We start from the raw sequence: 19695 nt of genomic DNA, 5'->3' as shown, positions 1-19695 counted from the left end.
TATTTCCTATTAGTCAATATTGTTCTAACATTATGTTAAGTATGTAATATAAAGCAGGATATTAGTTTCCCCACTGCTGTGTGTAACACGCGCGCCCTCTAGCGGGGCCCCTGCAGACTTGAGTAGTTCACCCCAAACTATGAAAAGTCTGCTGAAGTATTATCCCTAAATTGATACGTTAGCAAAATACTGCCATATTTTTGTTTTGTTGGTAAAAACGTGTTTCATATATGTTGTATGTTCAACTGGACATCACATTACCTCAACAAATGCTTCTGGAACTGCTGGCTGTGAGTAAATGTGTTGTAGTTAATTGGTTTAGCATGTTATCGGTGTTGTTAGCTTGATTGTTTACGTGAGTCACCTAGTTTTCATAAGAATTATCCTGGTGTAGCTTGCTAGCTAACCAACCTTTTTCCTAATTTACACCACAGTGATCAGAAAACATAATGTTGCGGTTCTGAGTCCAATTTTTAGTTGTAAAACTAACGTAGTAATTTGACTTGCAACGTTTTATTTTGAAGGTTGTCACCGGAAGTGGCGCGTGTCGATCTTTAACCGACTTAACGCTAGTTCACTCCTCCCCAGCATCACTCACCGGCTCACAGCTCTGCGCGGGGCCGAGCGGGAGCGCACCGCCGCGGGGAGGATGGTTTCCTTTAATGAGCAGGGCAGAGTGCGGCGGTGATCCTGGCGGGTTTCTAGTTTCCTCGCAGTCTTTTGTTTCGCCCCGAGGATGAGAAGACAGCCTGCGGCAGCAGTCGCTCTCGCCGCCACAGGACGGACTGCACTGCGTGATGCGGATCAGAGTCCAAGAGTTGACGTCCTGCAGCCAGGAGGTGATGGTCTCACCTGCTCCTCGGTCGTGCCTCCAACAATCACGATGTTAACATGTTCTTCACTTGCTTTTCTGCGACTTCAGCGGAACTATTGAGTGTATTTTTTGTTTCGTTTTTTTTGTACCGGACATCCAACGTTGGACTGTTTGTATTCAACCACTGGAGGACTTCAGCTATAATTTCTACAATGATCTGACGGCTGAAAAGTGAGACAGACATTAATAGAAGTCACCTGGCGTCGCCATCTAATTGGCTGGCCGCGCTGCACATGATGGCCAATAACAACGAGCTACAAGTGAGTTTCATTCCCTCCTGTGTTAACGGTGCTGTGTTGATGTGCACAAGGATCCAATGTGGCAAACATCTGGAGATGTTTGTGGCTGAATCTGAAGTGGTGGTGGCGAGAGGAGAGGGTCTGTGATGAAAACAGTAGCACAAACTGATGTTGTTCTGATGTCTGATGAGAGAGCTCTCAAAAGTTATTCCATGCTATTATGATCATAACCAGTATTGCACTTCCGGGACGTCTGGAAGCCAAAATAGTCTGAGTTTTCGTCCAAAGAATGGGTCAAGTCCCAAAAGTGCTATAATCCTACAGTTCCCATGATGCAACTCTGAAGCATCTTTCATCAGACCCTCCCCGCCTGTTAAATGCCCACCTCATTCAAGGGCCACACATCAAATTTGTAGCACGCTCATTAAAAATGTTGTAGCCTTGGAAACATGGGAGAGATACCCATGTTAACATCTGACGCAGGAGTTAAAACAAAAGATCGTACTTCAGTGAAGAACTAATAAAACTAAATGTGCTTGGTTACTTTCCTCCACTGAACACTGTGATCATCATCGAACAGCTAAAGCACCAGGAAAGACGGCAGTGTGTTAAACTCTGTGTGACCAGGTGGACACTTCTGAAACAATTGGAGGAAGCTGCATAAAAAAGCTTAGTTTGTTTTTTGAATTTAGTATGAACTGGAAACTGCAAAGCAGAATAACATCACAGTACAAGAGGAGGTGCGCTGTCGCCTTTCTAGCAACTTAACTTCTAGCCTTTGACCTTTCTAGCAACTTAATTTCACACACAAAACGTGATAAACACAGTTTCACAGATACAATCACAACAGCCAGCACTTCCTCAGCAGCCTTAATACAGATTAGATTCATCCAGATTAAATGCAACGATTTCCCATTTGTGACAGAGCGGCTGCCCTCAGGTGGAGTCAGGTGAGTCATGGAAGCCGTCGTGGTGTCAGACCCTTCGGTCTAATTTAGAAGGGTTGGGTTACAGTTGCCCTGGTGTTAGCCTGGTCCGGGACACGGTGGAAGGAAATGTTAAAAATTAAAGGCCGAGCGCCGGCTCAGCTCATGCCAGGAGACGGCACATCTCTCTCACAGCCCCCGCCACGAGGTTAAACTGCTGCTGCAGAGAGCACGCACAGTTTATTTAGTCTTTTTTAAATACTTTGACTTTGGGAAGGAAGATTTTCAATGCGTGGCTGCGTGTAACTACAGCGACAAACCACTTATATTTCCTGTATGTATCTACACAAGTCGGCCTTTATTGATTTGGCTTCACACAAGTCATTACTGAGGAAAAGTTTACTCAAGGGCCATCCTTTACATAATCTGTTTGTCTCTGAGACACTGCTGAATCATTTGTTGTGAGTGAAAGATGGCGTCTTCCTTGACATTTAGGAGTTTCCTAGAATGGGGAGTGTTTCTTGGAAAGCTGCGCCGCCTCTGTCACAGCTAAAACGGGCCATGCTGCACCTCTGTGACCACTTTTTACGTTGTTTCCACAGCACAGCGATCATTGAAAAGCTTCCTGTAAATACGGGCAGCACATTTAAAGCGGTACTCCCAGAAATTTAGTGTTTGCACTTCCACAAGGTGATACATTAATAAAAGAATGATCAAAATCAAGGAGTTATCCTGAGTTATCCTGATTTTTAGAGGCCTATGCAACAAAGGGTCACTGCTGGAACCTCATTGTTTTTGTTCTCATTGTTTGTGTTCTTTAAAATTGGCAGGTGGGTTGCAATGTCCACCCACTGCTTGGGCACATAATTGACCACATTGGGCATTCATTGACCTCACAGTGGAGGCGTAATAATTAACTTTACATATTTGCATTTATCTCAAAAGGCTTGGCCTGGAGTCAAATTATTTCATCATCTTAAATCCTCTGTGTCTTTGCTCCATTGGTCCTCTGCTCTTTTGCTTCTTGTCGGTTAGATAAGAAACAAAGAACTAGAAAAGCTCGCAATCTGCATGGACCCCGATGCAGATATGCAGCCGTATAATCTTCAGTATGGGTCAACATCCAAAAGTGTTGGAGACTGCATTTCCCATAGTGCAGTGCAGTAGCATCTTTTGTTGGACTTTCTCTGCCCAGTAAAAGCCCATGTGTTTTAGAAACATGTATAAATGTATAGTCTCCAAACCCTGACCCAAGACCTGGGTTATTTTCTCAGACTACCAGAGTCACAGAGGACATAACGCTTTCACGGACTCGTAAGTAAACTAGCTCACTGTGTTAAACTGGTGGAGTGCACCTTTAATGCCTAATTATTGTAATCTCACCATTATGCGGTGCATCATTATTGCACTGAACTGCAGGAGCTCATGAAGTCACACGCAGCACAATTAACTGTTGATCTGTCCGGCCCCGCTGTGCTGACGGCACGTTCGGTGTGTGCGCTTTAACGACTGAATCTATAACACCTCGATGATTGCCTGAGCCGCAGTGGAGCAGTTTAGACCCGGTCTGATGAATTCAGCCTCCCCCTGCGGCGGTGGCAGGGGTTCAGTCATCATTACCGCGGGCTGGCGGACAGTCAGCGAGCAGCGGCTGATCGAGACCAAGGGGCCACGTTGGTAATGATGACAGGCCGAACCTGTCAGGGTGGGCCGAGGCACGGCGGCGTGGGCGATTAAGTTGGCTCGGTAGCTCTCTTCCCTCCTCCTGAATGGCTCGTCGGGGCTGTGCTGTTGAGGACACCCCTCACATTGGAGGTCGCAGCTGAAACGACCCTGCGTTGCCCCCACGCGCCCACGTTGAGGCCATCAGTGTAAAGTGTGGCGTAGCTGTTGGTGTTTTCCTGCCCTCTCTGTCCTGTTTGACGCTCCCGCATTAACAATGTCCTACGCCCTCCTTCTCCTTCAAGTGGCTCTGAGGAATGTAAGTTAAGCCTCCCGCTGAGGATGTGAGCTCTGTACATACACTTCGAGGGGGCTATGCACTTTGTGGCCGCCCTCTCATGAATTCTTTATTTCTGTTGGTTTCCTGTAGTTATTATCTGCAGGGGCTGTGCAGATCGGGGGAGCTGCTGCTGCTTCTTCACTCAGCGGCAATGAGCAAAGGCAGTTCCCGACCAAATGACTTTTTTATTGATCACGCAAGAGAGCAGAGGCAACTTTGTTCGGTTCTTTAATGGCATCTGCAGGCTTTGAGCGCTGCGGGCTGAGGTCTGTTGATGGCCCCACACGTGTTATAATACACAGTGATGTCTTGCATCACACTCACCATAATGTGTGTCTCCAGCTGCCACTGCTATGGATAATAGGATTAGGAGACTGTGGACTTCGCTGTGTCTGACCTCCTAGGAGGGTAGCATTAGTGCCCTCACTACCCCCCCAACATCCAGTCCCTCCTGCCTGAATCCAGGATTACACTGTGTCTGCAGAAATCTGTCTCCCTCCCAGACACACCAGTAGACAAGCTTGCAACTGCTGCAGGACAGCTTCGATGCGTCGGCGGGACATCTTAACGGCGTTCATCAATAAACCCCGTAGGTGCGTCCAGCCTGAGCTCGCTCAGCAGGGTGCAGCCAGGCAGTCCCAATTACTGCCGGGGAGGAAAGCTGATATCTTAAATGCCAGTGTCGAGAAAACAATCTAAAAAAAATCCAAAGTCTCCCTTCAAGCTAGCATCCATGACTCTCTTGTGTTTCCACGCCATTCTCGTGGGGGCTCCTGCTGACCCTTCACCAAGCCCCTTTCCATTCAGCTGACCGGTCTGAACACCAGCTGTTGTTCATACATGCCAGCCATCCACCAGGCCTTCAGAGGATTAGTTATCATTGATGCCAAGCCAAGAGAAGGAAGAAAATAAAAAAGGCATATAACAGAGAAACTGGTGAATGACTGACGAACTGTTATTTTATTTTATGTTACTGTGGCTACTTGTGCTCAGCCACATTTTGGCTTTTTCTAAGCTGGTTGTACGAGTGTTTTAGAGCTTTAAGGGATTGCGGTATTACAGGATTGAAGAATGTGTTGCTAAGAAGGACAAGTTAGAGAGCTGGTGTTACGCTGGGGGAGCAACATAGCGTAAATTCAATCTGGAAACGATATTTCTCTCAGGATGACTCAGGGAAAGGAAGGTCACAAAGCGAGGGAGCCATTTAGGAGCCACGTGTTCGGCCGAGAAACGAGCATTGATTGGTGGCTAAAGCAGTTTTGTAGTGCCAGTGGGCACAGCAGGCCCAGCAGTGCTTGTGAAACAGCTTACACTGAGGTGTTTGGCCTGGGTGTATCACTTAAAGAACAATTTGAGTTAAAGGGACAAACAAGAGGAGGTTGTATGTTGAATCAACAAAACAGAATAAAAGTAGAGCTGATCGATACTGACGAAATCAAACCTGATGTTTTTGATTGGCTGTGTCGACCTTTGCGGGAACGATTCAAAACTGCCAGAACGGAGAGGAACCTGTGCTATGTGACCTGATTGTGGTTGCACCTGAGGCACATGAGATGAGTTATCCTGCCCCCGTGCCGGGGTCATGCGATAGCCTGCGTGTTGCGCCGTAGGAGTGGTGTTGGGTTTAAGGGGAGCACAGACCCGAGGCTTCACGGGAGCAGCAGCGCGCCCGGCCGTGATGCTGCCTTCAACAGTGGACTGTCTGTTCTGTCCGCCCAGAGGCCGTAAAAGCGAGACAGACGGCGAAGAAAAACGGCTATTATTACCTGCTTGAGAGGGAGAGACAGACAGGTAGTCCAGCAGCGAGCCTACCCTTCAAAATGTAACCCAAACTGGAGCCATTGTTGCTATTAAAGTCTCTGAGGCTGAAATGCTGGAACAGTGGGAGACTGAGGCACAAACAGCAGCCAGAGTCCATTGTGAGTTTGCCTTTTTTTTTTTTCACCCAGCGTCAACAATGCGTGGGAGATTATGGGAGTTGTAACTTGAGGAGCATAAATAGTCGTTAAAGAATAGGATGCAGCGTCTGCAGGGGAAGTCCAGAGCAGAGACGGGAAAGAGAAAGTTCAGAAGAGATGTGTGGCTGTCATCTTTGCAGCTGCTGCCAGGACTCTAATCTCAGGCTCATTATTAAATGTTGATAGCTACATTTACATCCCAAATGTTCAACTCCTGCCTTATTGATGAACGCACCCTCTGTATTTTCCTCGATGACAACAAATCCAATGAAAACACCAAAATTAATAGTGAATTGATCCTCCAACATGAATTAGAGAAAGCCTGTGTAGAAAGCCTGACACAGTACAGTATTAGGGCTCAACCCAATGTCTTTTTTTTTACATTGGAAGTTTCTTCTGACATTTTCAAATGAAGCTCTGGATGTCTGTCGTCACATTTTATGATGCCGTCACCCCAAAAAAAATAACAATCCACCGACAAAATCCTCAACTTTCATTCATCACATTAAATTAGTCTTTTTTTATTAAATCAATTGTGTTTAATGAATATAACTCATCAGTTCCGTCAACATAAATACATACAGTATAAATAATTTCTGCACAGATGAACATTAGGCTGCACTAATATTATTAGTATTATACTATTTGTAGCATTGGATTCCAGTGTTGGCTACGTAGGATTGACTCAGACTCATGTGATCCAATGTCCAATAACTACAGTCCCGTATAGTATAGTATAGTATAGTTTAGTATTGTTATTTCTCTGTGTCATAGACCTCCAGTGTTGTCCAACAAGACTAGAGTCTACATGCTTGTGGCTCTGTGAGTCTGTACTTTGCCACAGACACTAACATCAGCGTGCTAACTTGCTGACGTTTAGCAGTTTTTGATATTAAACATGTCGACACGGACCGACTGACTGACAGACTGACATGGCCATCTGTACAATCACAGGCATGTTCCTCCATTAACATGAACATGGGAGCTGTAGTTTAAAGTCAATCCCACGTACACCATCTTGTGCATCAAATCTTTATTAATCCGCAGTTGAAAATAGTCCCAGATAAATGCACTGTATGTACAGCTGTTATAGGAAAATATTGTGACTTTTTCTTTTAAATTATTTGATTCTTATTCTTATTAGACAGGGTAGTCAAGTCATTAGACTGAATACTGGGGCAGACTAACACATTGTTGGTTTTGGTCTTGCAATGCAAAATAATTCCAGTCTCATCCTTTAAACACTGTTCTGTACTTTAAGTCTGAACGTAGAACAGTTGCACAAACCGAAACGAGAAGCTGAACAACTCAAAAACCCACAACTCCTGGGTACGTCAGATGAGCCACTACTGTCTGAGGGCTACAGTGGTCTCAAAGCACACTTCCTTTACTAATGGGGTCTTGCCTTCATTAACTATTAGACTGTAATTGAAATAACTCAGACTTGTAAACACTTGTGCTGCCTGTGTGTTTTTCCTCTGCTCGCCCTGTGTTCATGAGTTCCACGCTATCGTAATCAACAGCATCAGTAAAAGAGGGATAATCATGTGCATTATAGAATGGACCTCTTATCCCCCTCAGCCCTTCTGCCATAATCATTTTTAATCTGCTTTCCATGTCCATTACCATCATGCCTGCTGAACCATTACATTACATAGCGGGGCTCCTTCCGCTCCCTGCGTCCCCTCCTGACCGCCGCTGTCGGTGACTTGACAGCATATTGCATGTGAAAGAAAGCAGCTGCTGTACAGCACGTCAGAGACCCGCTATCCACTAGATTCACGAGTAGGAGACAGATAGGCAATCTTAATAACCACAGATTTAAACGCATGTGTTTGAGTCTCTGGTAAAGTCTCCCGTGGACATCCTGTGTATGATTTGCGCAATATCTGACTTTGGATTTGTCCCAGAGAGTGAGGGATATGCTGATGGCTCATGTATCGCATTCATGTTTTGAACTGTTGGATTCCTGTGAGATTTCAGAGCTGCAAGATGCTGAATTATGGAGCAACCATGATTGAACACAACACTGGAAAATCTATATTTAGTGCACGGTGGCGCACTTTTTGTCTTTCCTCCAATCACTCTGCTGGAAAATGACTCTCCCTTACCTGCTGCTGTCCCAGCACCGCGCTCACGCTTAGGTTTGCATGTGTTTATTTGCCTGCAGAGTGAAGAAGTAAGAAAGTCTCAGCCGGACGCCATCTGTAACCCTCACGCTATCCCTGTAGGCTCACTAGAAGGAGGAAGTGTAGGATATTCTGTTAATATGGACCCAGGGATCACTGGACGGCTGCAGAACATCGTGGCCTCATCCCGTAGCGCTGTGCTGCCTCACTCTTAAGCTGGCAGCAACTAAATACGCTCAACATCAAACATTTAACGCCTTTTTCAGATGACAGTCGTCTCCATTCCAGCTCCTGTCATGTATATGCAGCTCAGACTGCTGGCGTTGCGTTCAAGTGGCGACACTCCAACATAACATGTGCCTCATATCCATCATGACCTTCCCCATTTTCTCTTTCTTACATCTTTACCTTAAACTTTACTGTCTCCTCTTTATTGTTTGATCCCTCCTCTCCTCTCTTTTTGTGCATCTCTCTCTTTTTTATCTACCTTTCCAACACCCACCCCCCCAGTCCGGAAAGATAACAACCGGAGCATGACACTGGTTAAAGCAGCGATGACTGTAAAGCCATGAAGTGCCTCATTAGTTCTCCTCTGAGTAACACCCTCATTCAGGTTGACTGTTGTAGGTCAACAACTTTGTTTGCTGCCTTTTTTACATGCAGGTGGTGCTCAGTGGAGCATTCAGAGAAAAGTGGGCCACGTCTGTTGGATTCAAGTCCAAGGACCTTTTTACCTCAGAGCCGGTCAGGTCCTGCTCTCAACTGCTGTTTTCTTTACACCATCTACGCTGTTAACTATTCTGATAACTGATAACTATTCAGAAACTTTATGCTCTTGCTCAGTCTGCAAAATTGTATTTTCAAGTTGTTTCAGTGTCTCTCACCTGTCTCATTTGCTCAAGCCGCCGTTACATGCATGACAGAAGCAGATTAAGTGTGCGGACTGTAGAGCTTTTCTCATTGGGGGTTTACGCTGCCTTTTTTCACTCAGAGGCCTGAACAGAGCGACTGTTTGTTGCCGCAGGGTTCACAATGGACAAAGCCGGGAACACAAACACATAAGCGTTTACTGAAGTCTCTTGAGAAGATCGACCCTCTCACAAAGATGCCATTCATGGCGCGCGGCGCACATTGCTGCAGCACGCAGACGCAGGCAGATGTGCACTGAAACACACACAGGACTCACTTTCTCACCTAAACCTCTGCACAGTGTTTCTCCTGTTTGCCCAGGCTGGAAGACTCCTCTCCCCTCATGCACACGATCTCTTCATCAAGCTGTGGTAGTGCGGCGGGCATGCATACAGACATACTGCACTGCAAAACGGCAAAAGGAGCTTTGGCAACAGAATTTCCTCTGGAATATGAGGGATTTTATGGATTAACAGGCGATACACACTCAGTCCAAGGTACATTGTGTAAACTGTTAACTCATTCATACAGGGCCAAAGTAGAATTGTAATATGAGACTAGATATCAGCCAACAGTTTTGGCTATGATAATTTCATGGTTTGTTTAGTTTGCATTCTCTTGGTCTTAAAGGAAAACTGCAGTGATTTAATGTTTTAGTTTAGTGTGTGTGTGTGAGAGAGAGAGATACAGATTATATGTGATGGCAGATTAAAATAAGATTATTCAGAATCGACGCAGGGGGCAGAGATATCCTAGGGCCTTATATTCCACATCTGTCAAACACATTAAATGTTTTAATGCAGGTGCTCTGCTAAGCATTTATAATTTCCAAGCCCAATCTTAGATAACCCTTGATGACATCATCAGGGTAGTTTTCACAGACTGAACAAAGCTGCTCCAGCGTCGTAGAAGACTTTAAAGTGATCTGAGTAGCACAGCTCATGACAAATGAACTGGGCTTGATTTGTACACATAAAGTGCTCTTTTAAAGAGAGATGCTCTTGTTTGCTGCCTGGCCTAGAGCTTAATGAGAAGTTTAATTCCACTGTCCTATGAAACTACAGGCAGGGGCTGGTTTTCTTAGCCTAACACAACACTGGAGCCAGGGAAACAGTTCGCCTGGCTCTGTCCGAAGGTAACAAAATCCACCTACCAGCACCTCCGCAGCTCCCTGTTTAACACATTTTTTCTCATTTGTTAGCAATCCTGGCTAAGAAATAATCTGGCAGATAACCCTTCATGCCAGCTAAACTAGCAGCTGCTGGTTGTAGCTTCAAATTCACTGTACAGAAATGAGACTGGTTTAAATCTTCTCATTTAACCCGCTGTCAAAAAAGGAAATAGGCGTATTATCCAGAATGTTAACGATTTCTGTAAAAGCAGCATAAATTTAATTATTGTGCTATTTGGTTATCTGACTTCGTCAGTCGGCCCGAAACACAAGCCCGCCACAACAGACCAAATTGTTGCTGAGGAGAGTCGCAGCCAACATCATACTTAACTCTGCAGCTTTACAGTCAAATTGGCCCACTTACCCACATAAGAGTCAGCTTGTTCTGCTCACTGAGTGTAACAGTGTCCTGAAGTTAACTCTGCAGTCTGCTGTACGCAGACTTCCCTCTGAACTGCTGTGTTGACATTATGAGGAGCAACATTTCCTCCTGTTAGTGCTCTGATCTTCCAGCTGACATCGCCTTACTGTGCTGTTTTATTCATTACCGACCAGTTACAGTGCATTAGTCTTTCTGTGTGTGTGTGTATGTGTGTGTGCACGTATGGAACGAGTGTTAAGTGTCTTTGTGCTTCCCCTGTCAGAGTGTGTTATTTATATTATTCATTTGGTATCCATCGCTTTGTTTTATTTTCTGTGCAGTGGCAAGAAGGCATGAGCGTGTGTGTGTGTGTCTCTTTAGAGAGATTAACTGGAATTCACCGTTCACCCCCCCCCCACCTCCCTGCTCCACCTCAACCTCCAAACAACCCCCCGCCCCCTCTTAACCCAAATCCCATCCACTGCCTGCTGAATGAGGCTGTGTGCAGACATCAGGATGTGAGGAGAATTTAAAGTTGCATTTCTCCCAAATTCTGTCTGTCTCACACACACACACACACACACACACACACACACACACACACGTGCCATTCAAGTGATAAATGTCAGTATTAAGAAAGATCCAACCACTGAAGTGTACTCTTTCTCTTTTCCTTTCTCCCTGTCAACGATCACAGCCCACAGGTCACACTTGTCCCTACAGCTTCCAACAACATCAAGGCCCACATCCACACACACTCAAGCTCCTGGCATGACCTTGCGCTGCACAGTTTAATCCACATTTTCTGATAATAAACATATTTTCATCACCAGTAACTTCCTGGAAACCCCAATCCCCCTGCCCACTACAAAAACATCCATCCATGCAATATCTGGCTTAGGGTACATTTATCGAATGATGATTATTTCTGGCAACCCTAAACTCTAACAATCAGGTTGAAAGTCCACTCCCGACCCCATTATTATTATTGTTTCGTGTGAATTGCAGGTGTCGGTGAGCAAGTGAATGAATGAGTAATAAAATGACAGAGTAAGAGCTGGCAGCTGGAGAATCCCCCCACTGCCTCTACCCCAACAGAAAGGACTTAATCTCTATTTATAGGCACAGACGAGCCAAGATGAGCTGACGGGCCATTAAAACTTAATCAAATGGCTTTCTGTCACCCACTGGCAGCACCGGGCAGAAGTCTGCCATCCAAAATTTGTGACAGAGGACAATGCATGACGGACTGGCAATAAGATGATGAAAAACAGGACAGAGGGAGTAATGTAAAAAAAGGCAAATGTGTGAAGGGAGTGGAAGATGGAAGAGGTATAGAGAGAAAGACAGGTTTGTTTAATTGAAGACCTGTAAACAGTAGACCACAGTCCTGTGTGAAATGGTTTCGCAGTAACATACCATAACAAATAGGAGACTGCTGTAGCTATGACCTTTAGTTCTGTTTTTTAGCTTCCTGCACTGCCTGTAGCTGTCGGCCAACAATACATATTGTTCTTGTGCTTCATAATCCCTTTAGGGCTGCAGCTACTGATTATTTTTTTTGATCAGTCAAGACTTGCCAGTAAAATATTAGACAACAATGAAAAGTGCGGTTACAATTGGAATGGCTGGATTTCTCTTTCTAAAAAAGACATTGAGTTGACAGTGATGTAAAACTGAAGCAACAGAATGTTTTGTATTCTTGCTTTAATTTATTTCAATCTACTAACCGTTTCAGCTCTAAATCAGTCGTCTCTCTGGTCCTTTTGACCTCTAAACCAAAGATTTCCAGAGTTGGTGTCACTGCAGCCTGGGCTGCCTTAGGGACATGCAAGGATTTCTGCAAAGTGTGTTCATTTCCTTGTTTTATTGTACATTATTAAACAATTCCGGTCCTTGATTATGATTGGCTGAGCCGTATTCAAAGCCGTGACCGCATGACATTGGTGTTACTGCTGCCCCAAACAGATTGTTTCAAAACGGCAGATTTTAGTGTGAATTTAGATTTACCGGGTGGACTAATCATGGATGAGTGGTGGAAAGAAATGGAGAGAAATTAAAGAGCTGCAAATGTTAAGAAACAAATTCAGGACCATTAAACAGACTGTGACCATTAAACAGAAGATTCAGTGATGCTGTGCTTGTCTCTCCTCCTACTGAACCTCGTGCTTCTGCTAGACTGTTTTGTTATGGTCGTCCTGCACATCAAACCGTGGTTTGTTGTCCATCTGACTGAAGTCGCTCCTCTTTTTGAACAAAACTCCTCCATTGTGGAGCCAGTAGCGGTGTCACTTGCCATGTTATGCTATAGCTAATGTTGCTGTGTGTCAGTTCGAAGAGTAAACAGGCAGCTGTTTGCTGATTGGTTCAACAGCAGCGAATGACATCAAAACTGAACATTTGGATTAATGTCACTGACAGGGAGTCGGTCATTACACACTCAAGCTGCTGCAGCCAAACAAAACCGCTTGATTTTAAATTCAGGGGACAGGTGTATAAACGGATGCAGGAGGCATTTAGGACATGAAGGCCTGGGCTTCAAGATTCCCCTCAGTGTAAACATCATATAGCTTCATTGCGGAGTTGGAACAAGTTGACACAGGATATTTATGATACAGTGCAGAATCAGGTGATGGTTCTGTTGTTCTTAAAGCTACTTGTGGGGAAAGTTTGGATGTTAAGGGCTTAATTAGGCAGTTTGTGTTTCAGGTCAGTCCCCCCCAGGTGAACAGGGTGAGACTGTAACTTTAAGAGCTGTATGCATAAACCCATGGTGATCTTAGTTCCTGATACTGTGTAAGCACAGTTTTAGTAACCGCTTCTATTTCACAGACACGATGAGCACGACAGTTTGGCACCACAAGCATCGTGGCAGCTGGTGTTCATCTTTGAAGTTTCCGGTTTTCAGTTTCATTACAGTGGAGCTATTAAAGACAGCTCAGCCATATTTGTACAGGTGAGACAGTATGGATGCATGGGGGCTGCTATCTCTGCAGCCACCGGTCCACATCGCAGAGGAGGCGCTGAGAGCCACAGCTGCCTGGTAAGGGAATATTTTCCTACCAGCTCACAGAGCATTTATGTCTTTAATCAAAATGATGCTAAGTAAGAGCAGCTGTCTGTGTTTTCCATATATTGGCTTAACTTCATGTTATTTCACTTCCTGTTTCCCCTACAGCAGTGTGGCAGAATAAGAAGAACTAGATGAGGTTTGGTGCCTCTTTGAATGTGCGCGTGTTTGTCCCTCGCCCTCTCTGTCCATGAGCGTGCACCCTTCTGTGTAAGCGCGCGTGGGACGACGGATAGAGATAGGGAGCCGAAGAGGGCCATCTGCCACACAGTGAGAGCTCGGAGGGTCAGCGACCTCACACTGCTGAGTGTCTGAGTCAGACAAACCCATGACCCTGTGTGTCTCTCGCTGACAGGACGAGGACAGAAGTCAGACAGCGATGGGGCCGTCAGAAGCGGGCCGAGGGTCTGCGATCGGTCAGCGCTGCCGGTGTGTGAGCTCTGCTCGTTCGTGCGGCGGAGGCGACAACTCAGTTTGTCGTCCCACTTTTCCTGCGGATTTAGATCGCAGAAAAATCTGTTCAGCTTCCAGTGGACTTGTACGCAGCAGGCGAACGTCCGTCTCCTCCTCTGTGTGTGCAGTTTGTCTCCATATGGTGTGGTGTTATATGAAGAGGACATGACAGAACTTAGTGAACGGTCGCTTCATGTTGTGCATTTTTTTGTTGTAAATGTAATAATAGAATCATGTAAATAATAGAAATAGCCCTGCACATATATGCATGTATGGTACTTCCACAGGCACACACACGCACAAAGATAAGCGTGGTCTGATAGTCCATTTAACATGACCACAATCTATCACAGCAGCCTGTCTCTCAGAGACCCAGCAGCAGGAAGCAGTTTGGCTGTGAGCTCTCTCACTTACAAAACCACCCGAGTGTGTGTGTGTGTGTGTGTCTGCACAAAGTGCATGACGCCTCAGTCTCTATCTGGCAAAGAGCAGAACAGGAAGCAGCGAGGTGGGGCTCGGTCTGTGCTGTTCTCTCTTCCTCTCCTCCGACTCGTTCACTCGCTCCGGTTTTAGACTGGCTTTTGATTCCCGGCGGGAAGGACATCCTGGATTTTGAGGAGGCAGGAATAGCGCTTGGTGTTGCCTGATTGGTGCTGCTGTCAATGGCCGTCTGAGTGTGTGTGTGTATGTGGCAGGAGACAGAGGTTAGGGAGGGGGCCGGGAACGAGGCCAGAGGGAGGCCAAACATGGCCAGTGAGGGCGTACTGGAGGACCTGCCTGCAGATCAACCGGCTGATTCCACAGTACACACTGAGCAGAGTGACACAGAGTCTTCGGTAGGCAACTATGGCCAAAGCAGGTTTCAACATGGCCGCCTCTGTTTCTGTCCATCCATTTCTATGGCCCTTCTCTTTTCTGTCAGCTTCCTCGTTCACTTCCTGTAAAAACATCTCCCGTCTGACATCAAATCACTCGTGAGTTTTCATTCCTGTCTGCTGCTGTGATTTCGCCCGGCTGTGTGAGCTGTCTTGTACCTCGCTCCAGAGCTTCTTTGTTGTAAAACACCAGGGATTAAGTTGTATTGTGTTGAACAGGAGTGCGTCACAGCACAAACTCTCCCTTCCTGTCGCTCATGGCGTGTTACTGCCTCTGCTCTCTCGTCTGCCTTGAATGGCTGTGGCCTCCGCTGCTGAGCTCCTCCGGCCGGTCACATTAAGGATATGTGCGGTTCACGTGTACATGCTGACATCTGTGTGCTGGTCAGTGATGGCAGTGTTTGTATCGGTGTACATCTTGAAAAAGGTAAGATGTGTCAGAGGCTCTTTCAGACCAAACTCCTTTGTAAAAAAAACACTTTTGTACTGCTATTAGTCTTCATGACTTTTTTCCACAACCACTTTGTGAAACAGGCTCAATTACATTGCATCAAAGTTGTGCAATGACATAACACTGCATTAAACCGCAGTTAAAATCCTGCAAGCCTTTGGCGTGTGCCATGTGGTTTGGTCAGTTGCTCGGGCCTTGCCTGACTGTTGTACTGTATTGTGTTGCAGATGGATTATGGCTTTAATGAGAGCAGAGCTGTAGCCCCAGCCTGCATGTAGCTGGACGGCCACAGAGACCTAAGAAGTTGTAATCAGATCTGCTAAGCTGGATGGCTGGCTGCACGGTGCAGTGAAAGGCCCCCCGTCATTATACTCTGGCAGAGGGGAGGGGACAGTCCTCAGTGTGTGTGTGTGAGTGAGTGAGAGAGAGATCTGATGAGATCTAATGTCACAACACTGAATGAATGCATGGTATCTCCAGGCCTTCAGCACCTTTTCAGTAGGTTTCTGAAGAATATGTGTGGTTCTCTGTATATGGAAACAAATGCAAAAATGATGATGGACACAATAACATGTACTGTTATGTGCAACATGTGGTATGTTCCTTTTGTAAAGCTTCTAATGTTCACTTAAGACTGTGTTAGAGAGGTTTTGTCTTACCTGCAGTATTTTAGAGCTTTAGTGTGGTGTTGCTGGGGTTGGCCAGGTGTTCACATTATTTTGGCCCCTGGCTTGTGGTCAGCCTGTGTGTTTGAGGACCTCATGTCCAGGTCAGCAGTGTATCGGTAAACCTTCTCATGGACATGTGAATATTATGTCAGATGTTTTCAATTTTTTGTTTTTTTAATTCACTAATTAATTCATATTTAATACGAAAGTCAAATTGACAAATTGGGTTCACCTAATTTTTTGTGGAAGGAAATGTGAATGATAATGACTTTTTTCCATTTTCCAAAACATTTTCAGAACAGATTTTGGACCTGTTTGTGGAAACAGTGTCTAAGCTGCAGGCCTCTGGGCGGGTGCTTTCCATGGCAGCAGCTGACTGACACTTGAGGGCCAGCGTTGCTTGGATAACTTCCATTATGGCGTGCCACAGACTGGACCATGTAACACATCTGTAATGCCTATGAATGCTCATACGAGGTGGTTTATTTGCCGCTTTTTCAACAAGCCCGCACAGAATTGGTTATGCATTGTTAGTGATTCCTTTCACAACGTCCAATATTTGGGAGGACTCATCGTGCTGTAACGTCTGTATTCCACTCAGAAAGGAAAGATAGTTAGCTTAGCTTGACGCAGCGTTATTATGTTGAAATGCTCAGAGGCGGAGGAATTTCTCCACCTTGCTGATGTGGAATAACAATCTGGATTGCTTGTTTCAACTATTTGGACCAAGTCACACACAGAGGATGCTGCCAAGCATTTTCTTGCTTGCTTTAAGCGCGTCCATTCTCTGACAGTGGAATCTCTCTCATGTTGCGAGGTGGTTTTTCTGATGTCCTTTGATCCATCAGACAGCAGCCCCCATAAGCCAGCGTGTCGTCTTTGTTATATGGTTCCAGTTGTGGTGGCGGCAAATGACAGTCTGTCAAAAACTCACAGCCGCAGGGAGTCCTCTAATCCCTGCAGCCTGTGCGTTACTCTGTGATTCGAATCACATCACGGAGTAATGTAGAGAATCGCAAAGTGAGGAAGGGAGCGCCGAAATCACAGATGGGCCAGCAAAAATAACGACTAACAGCGTTGACTCTGTGCAAACGCTGCACACACAGGCCTTTGTGATTGTGTTTCCACAGCTATGTCACATTTTTTAACACATTCACTCATTGCGTTTATGTTTACATGTGACCCATCCAGAAGCAGACAGGACACTCATTGATTTTCGTCTGTATTAATGCTGTTCTGATCTGTTGTAATCTGGTTGGTGTTGATCACGAGGACAGCTGATGGAAGCACTTAAGCGCTGCCTCTGCTTTGATGCTGCCTCACCGTCTCAGCTCAGCAGGTTTCTTGTGTGGACGATTAGCTGTTTTCACCTCCTTTCATCCCCTCGGAGCGCCACTTCATCACAACTGTGCAAGGAGGCTGTCACTGGCTTTGTCTGTCGTAACCTCGGCTCAGCCACTCTCAGCCGGAGTCGTCACCTTTTGAGTCGGTTTCTCTTTCAACTCAAACTGAGTAAACCCCCCTCATACACAGCAGGCTAAATATAGTTTATAGTTTCTTTTTTCGATTCCTAGCATATTTTCCTCTCTCTCGTATTCTGCCACCGCCACCTTCTTGCTTCGTGCCTTCTACTCAACCATCTCACCCTCCATCTTTTCTCCTTCAGAGTGATCCAGGCGGGCTGTCAGTGCTCCAGCAGCTCGGTCTGGACCAAAACTCTGACTTCTCCGACTCCAGCGTGCAACAGCGCCTGGACGAGCACCGCGAGAGGATCCGCAGGGAGATCCGCAAGGAGCTGAAGATCAAGGAGGGTGCGGAGAATCTGCGCAGGGCCACCACCGACAAGAGAAATGCCCAGCAGGTGGACTCGCAGCTCCGCAGCTCCAAGCGCAAGCTGGAGGACCTCCACACTCAGCTGCAGGAGCTGGACGCGCACATCGTGGTCAAAGGCCCTGATGACAACAAAGGTACAGTATCCACCACGGGGAAGCTTCTGTTCCACTGCAGTATGCTCTTTGCTCTTTGAAACAACGTGGGCGTACTTATTACAGCGTCATCACTGCATACACGTTTCCAGTACTGGGCTATCTGATGTAATCTCTGTTAGTTTACCTTAAAAGATTATACCAGTGGTTTTACTTGTTCTCAGTACAACACGTCACATACACTTTTTTCATCAGTGATATGAGGGTTTTTTGTTACTTTCCTACCTTCTGGGCAGACGTTAGGCCTGTTTTCACAGCCTGTTCAAGGCGGGAATCTTGCTGATGTGTGTGAAACGTACAAACATGGAATGGGGCAGCTCTGTTGTTCCACCTTGGCAGTGGAGTTATTATTAAAGCCGAATTAATTTCTCTGTAAAAGGGTTGAGTCTGCAGGACTGGACAGGGGTGTGACGTTTTCAGCTGTGCTGCAGCTTCAGCTAAATGCTAAGTTTAGCATACTAGCATGCTCACAGTGACAATGCTGACCAGCTGATGTTTCGCTGGTGTAATGTTTACCAAATTCCCCATCTTAGTTAAGCTTGTCAGCATGATAACATTTGCTTATTAGCACTAAACACAAAGTACAGCTGAGGCTCATTATTTAAGATCATTAGATAATTAGTTTTTTAGATATTTGGTCATAATCCAAAGTACTGGATAATTTGAAATGTTGACCTGATGATGTTAGGGAAAGTTATTTCAATTTATTCCGAGGGCAACATGAATGTACCTAATATAATGGCAATCAATCCAGTGGTAGTCGAGACATGACACTAAAAAACAAATATCAACCTGCTGGTGTGACTTTAGGAACAGTCAGGGGATCACTGAAGTCAGTAGACTACATCCTACTGGACCATAAATGTCTGCGTTTCTGGCAGTTGAGATTATTGAAATGGACCAACGATGCCCCCCATGTTACCATCTGTTTTTCATATTTGATTCCCTGCTTCTTAACACACCAGTTAACACAACGAAAAAAGGTATGATATGTTCAATTTGATGTCTCTGGTGATTTTCATACAACACTGGCAAAATCTGAAAACAATGGCTTCCTCAGAGGCGCGAAATCAATGTCAAAACCTTTTGTATTGTTTTGCATTAGACAAGAACAGTAGTTTGTGGGATAAAACATATAAAATGACTTGTCTTTAACTTCATGTGGATTATCAGGATAATGTTTTAACAGCTGCACCAACAGTAACCTGACACTTACCGTCCAACCACTCCTCTTGCCCAGACGCTCCTAAGTCTCCGGGGTCAGTCAGTCGGACGTCGGCCAACCAGCACCGCATCGCGGCTTTGGAGCGACAGCTAAACATTGAGCTGAAAGTCAAACAGGGAGCAGAGAACATGATCCCAATCTATGCCAATGGAGGCACCAAGGTATTCATCCAGCTCAACCGTCAGCCATAACTCTTGTTCACTGTCCGCTGCAGATTCTGCAACAGGGCTGCAAACTTGTCACCTTTCGGCGAAATTTGCCGTTTCACCTCAAAATAGGTCATCCACGTAAATTGTGGCAGACGTTAGCTGAAGAGGGAGGAAGACTGATGCTGAGGGATGTCTGCGTTCTTCATTCTTTCTAAACGTCACTCAGTGCTCTGATATCAGGAATGTCCTT

At 45.6% G+C, this 19695-nt stretch overlaps 1 protein-coding gene across 3 annotated transcripts in view; it reads left to right on the top strand.

Annotated features, from left to right (window-relative positions):
* Positions 1–601: 601 nt before the first annotated feature.
* Positions 602–19695, top strand: part of pkn1b (protein kinase N1b) — a 31766-nt gene continuing 12672 nt past the window's right edge. Inside the window, exons 1-3 of one of the 3 annotated variants that reach the window (XM_041956535.1) lie at positions 602–1134; positions 17753–18053; positions 19312–19457. In XM_041956535.1, the coding sequence (XP_041812469.1) occupies positions 1108–1134; positions 17753–18053; positions 19312–19457 (474 nt within the window). In that variant the 5' untranslated portion in view covers positions 602–1107. Of the gene's footprint in view, positions 1135–13416; positions 13613–14529; positions 14929–17752; positions 18054–19311; positions 19458–19695 lie in introns of those variants that run through there. The other 2 variants (XM_041956534.1, XM_041956533.1) reach the window with 2 other exon arrangements.

Source organism: Chelmon rostratus, chromosome 17 (assembly GCF_017976325.1).
Source record: "Chelmon rostratus isolate fCheRos1 chromosome 17, fCheRos1.pri, whole genome shotgun sequence".
Classification (NCBI taxonomy): domain Eukaryota; kingdom Metazoa; phylum Chordata; class Actinopteri; order Chaetodontiformes; family Chaetodontidae; genus Chelmon; species Chelmon rostratus.
The sequence above is the reverse complement of the archived record's forward strand: the minus strand, read 5'-3'. Positions and strand labels throughout refer to the sequence as shown.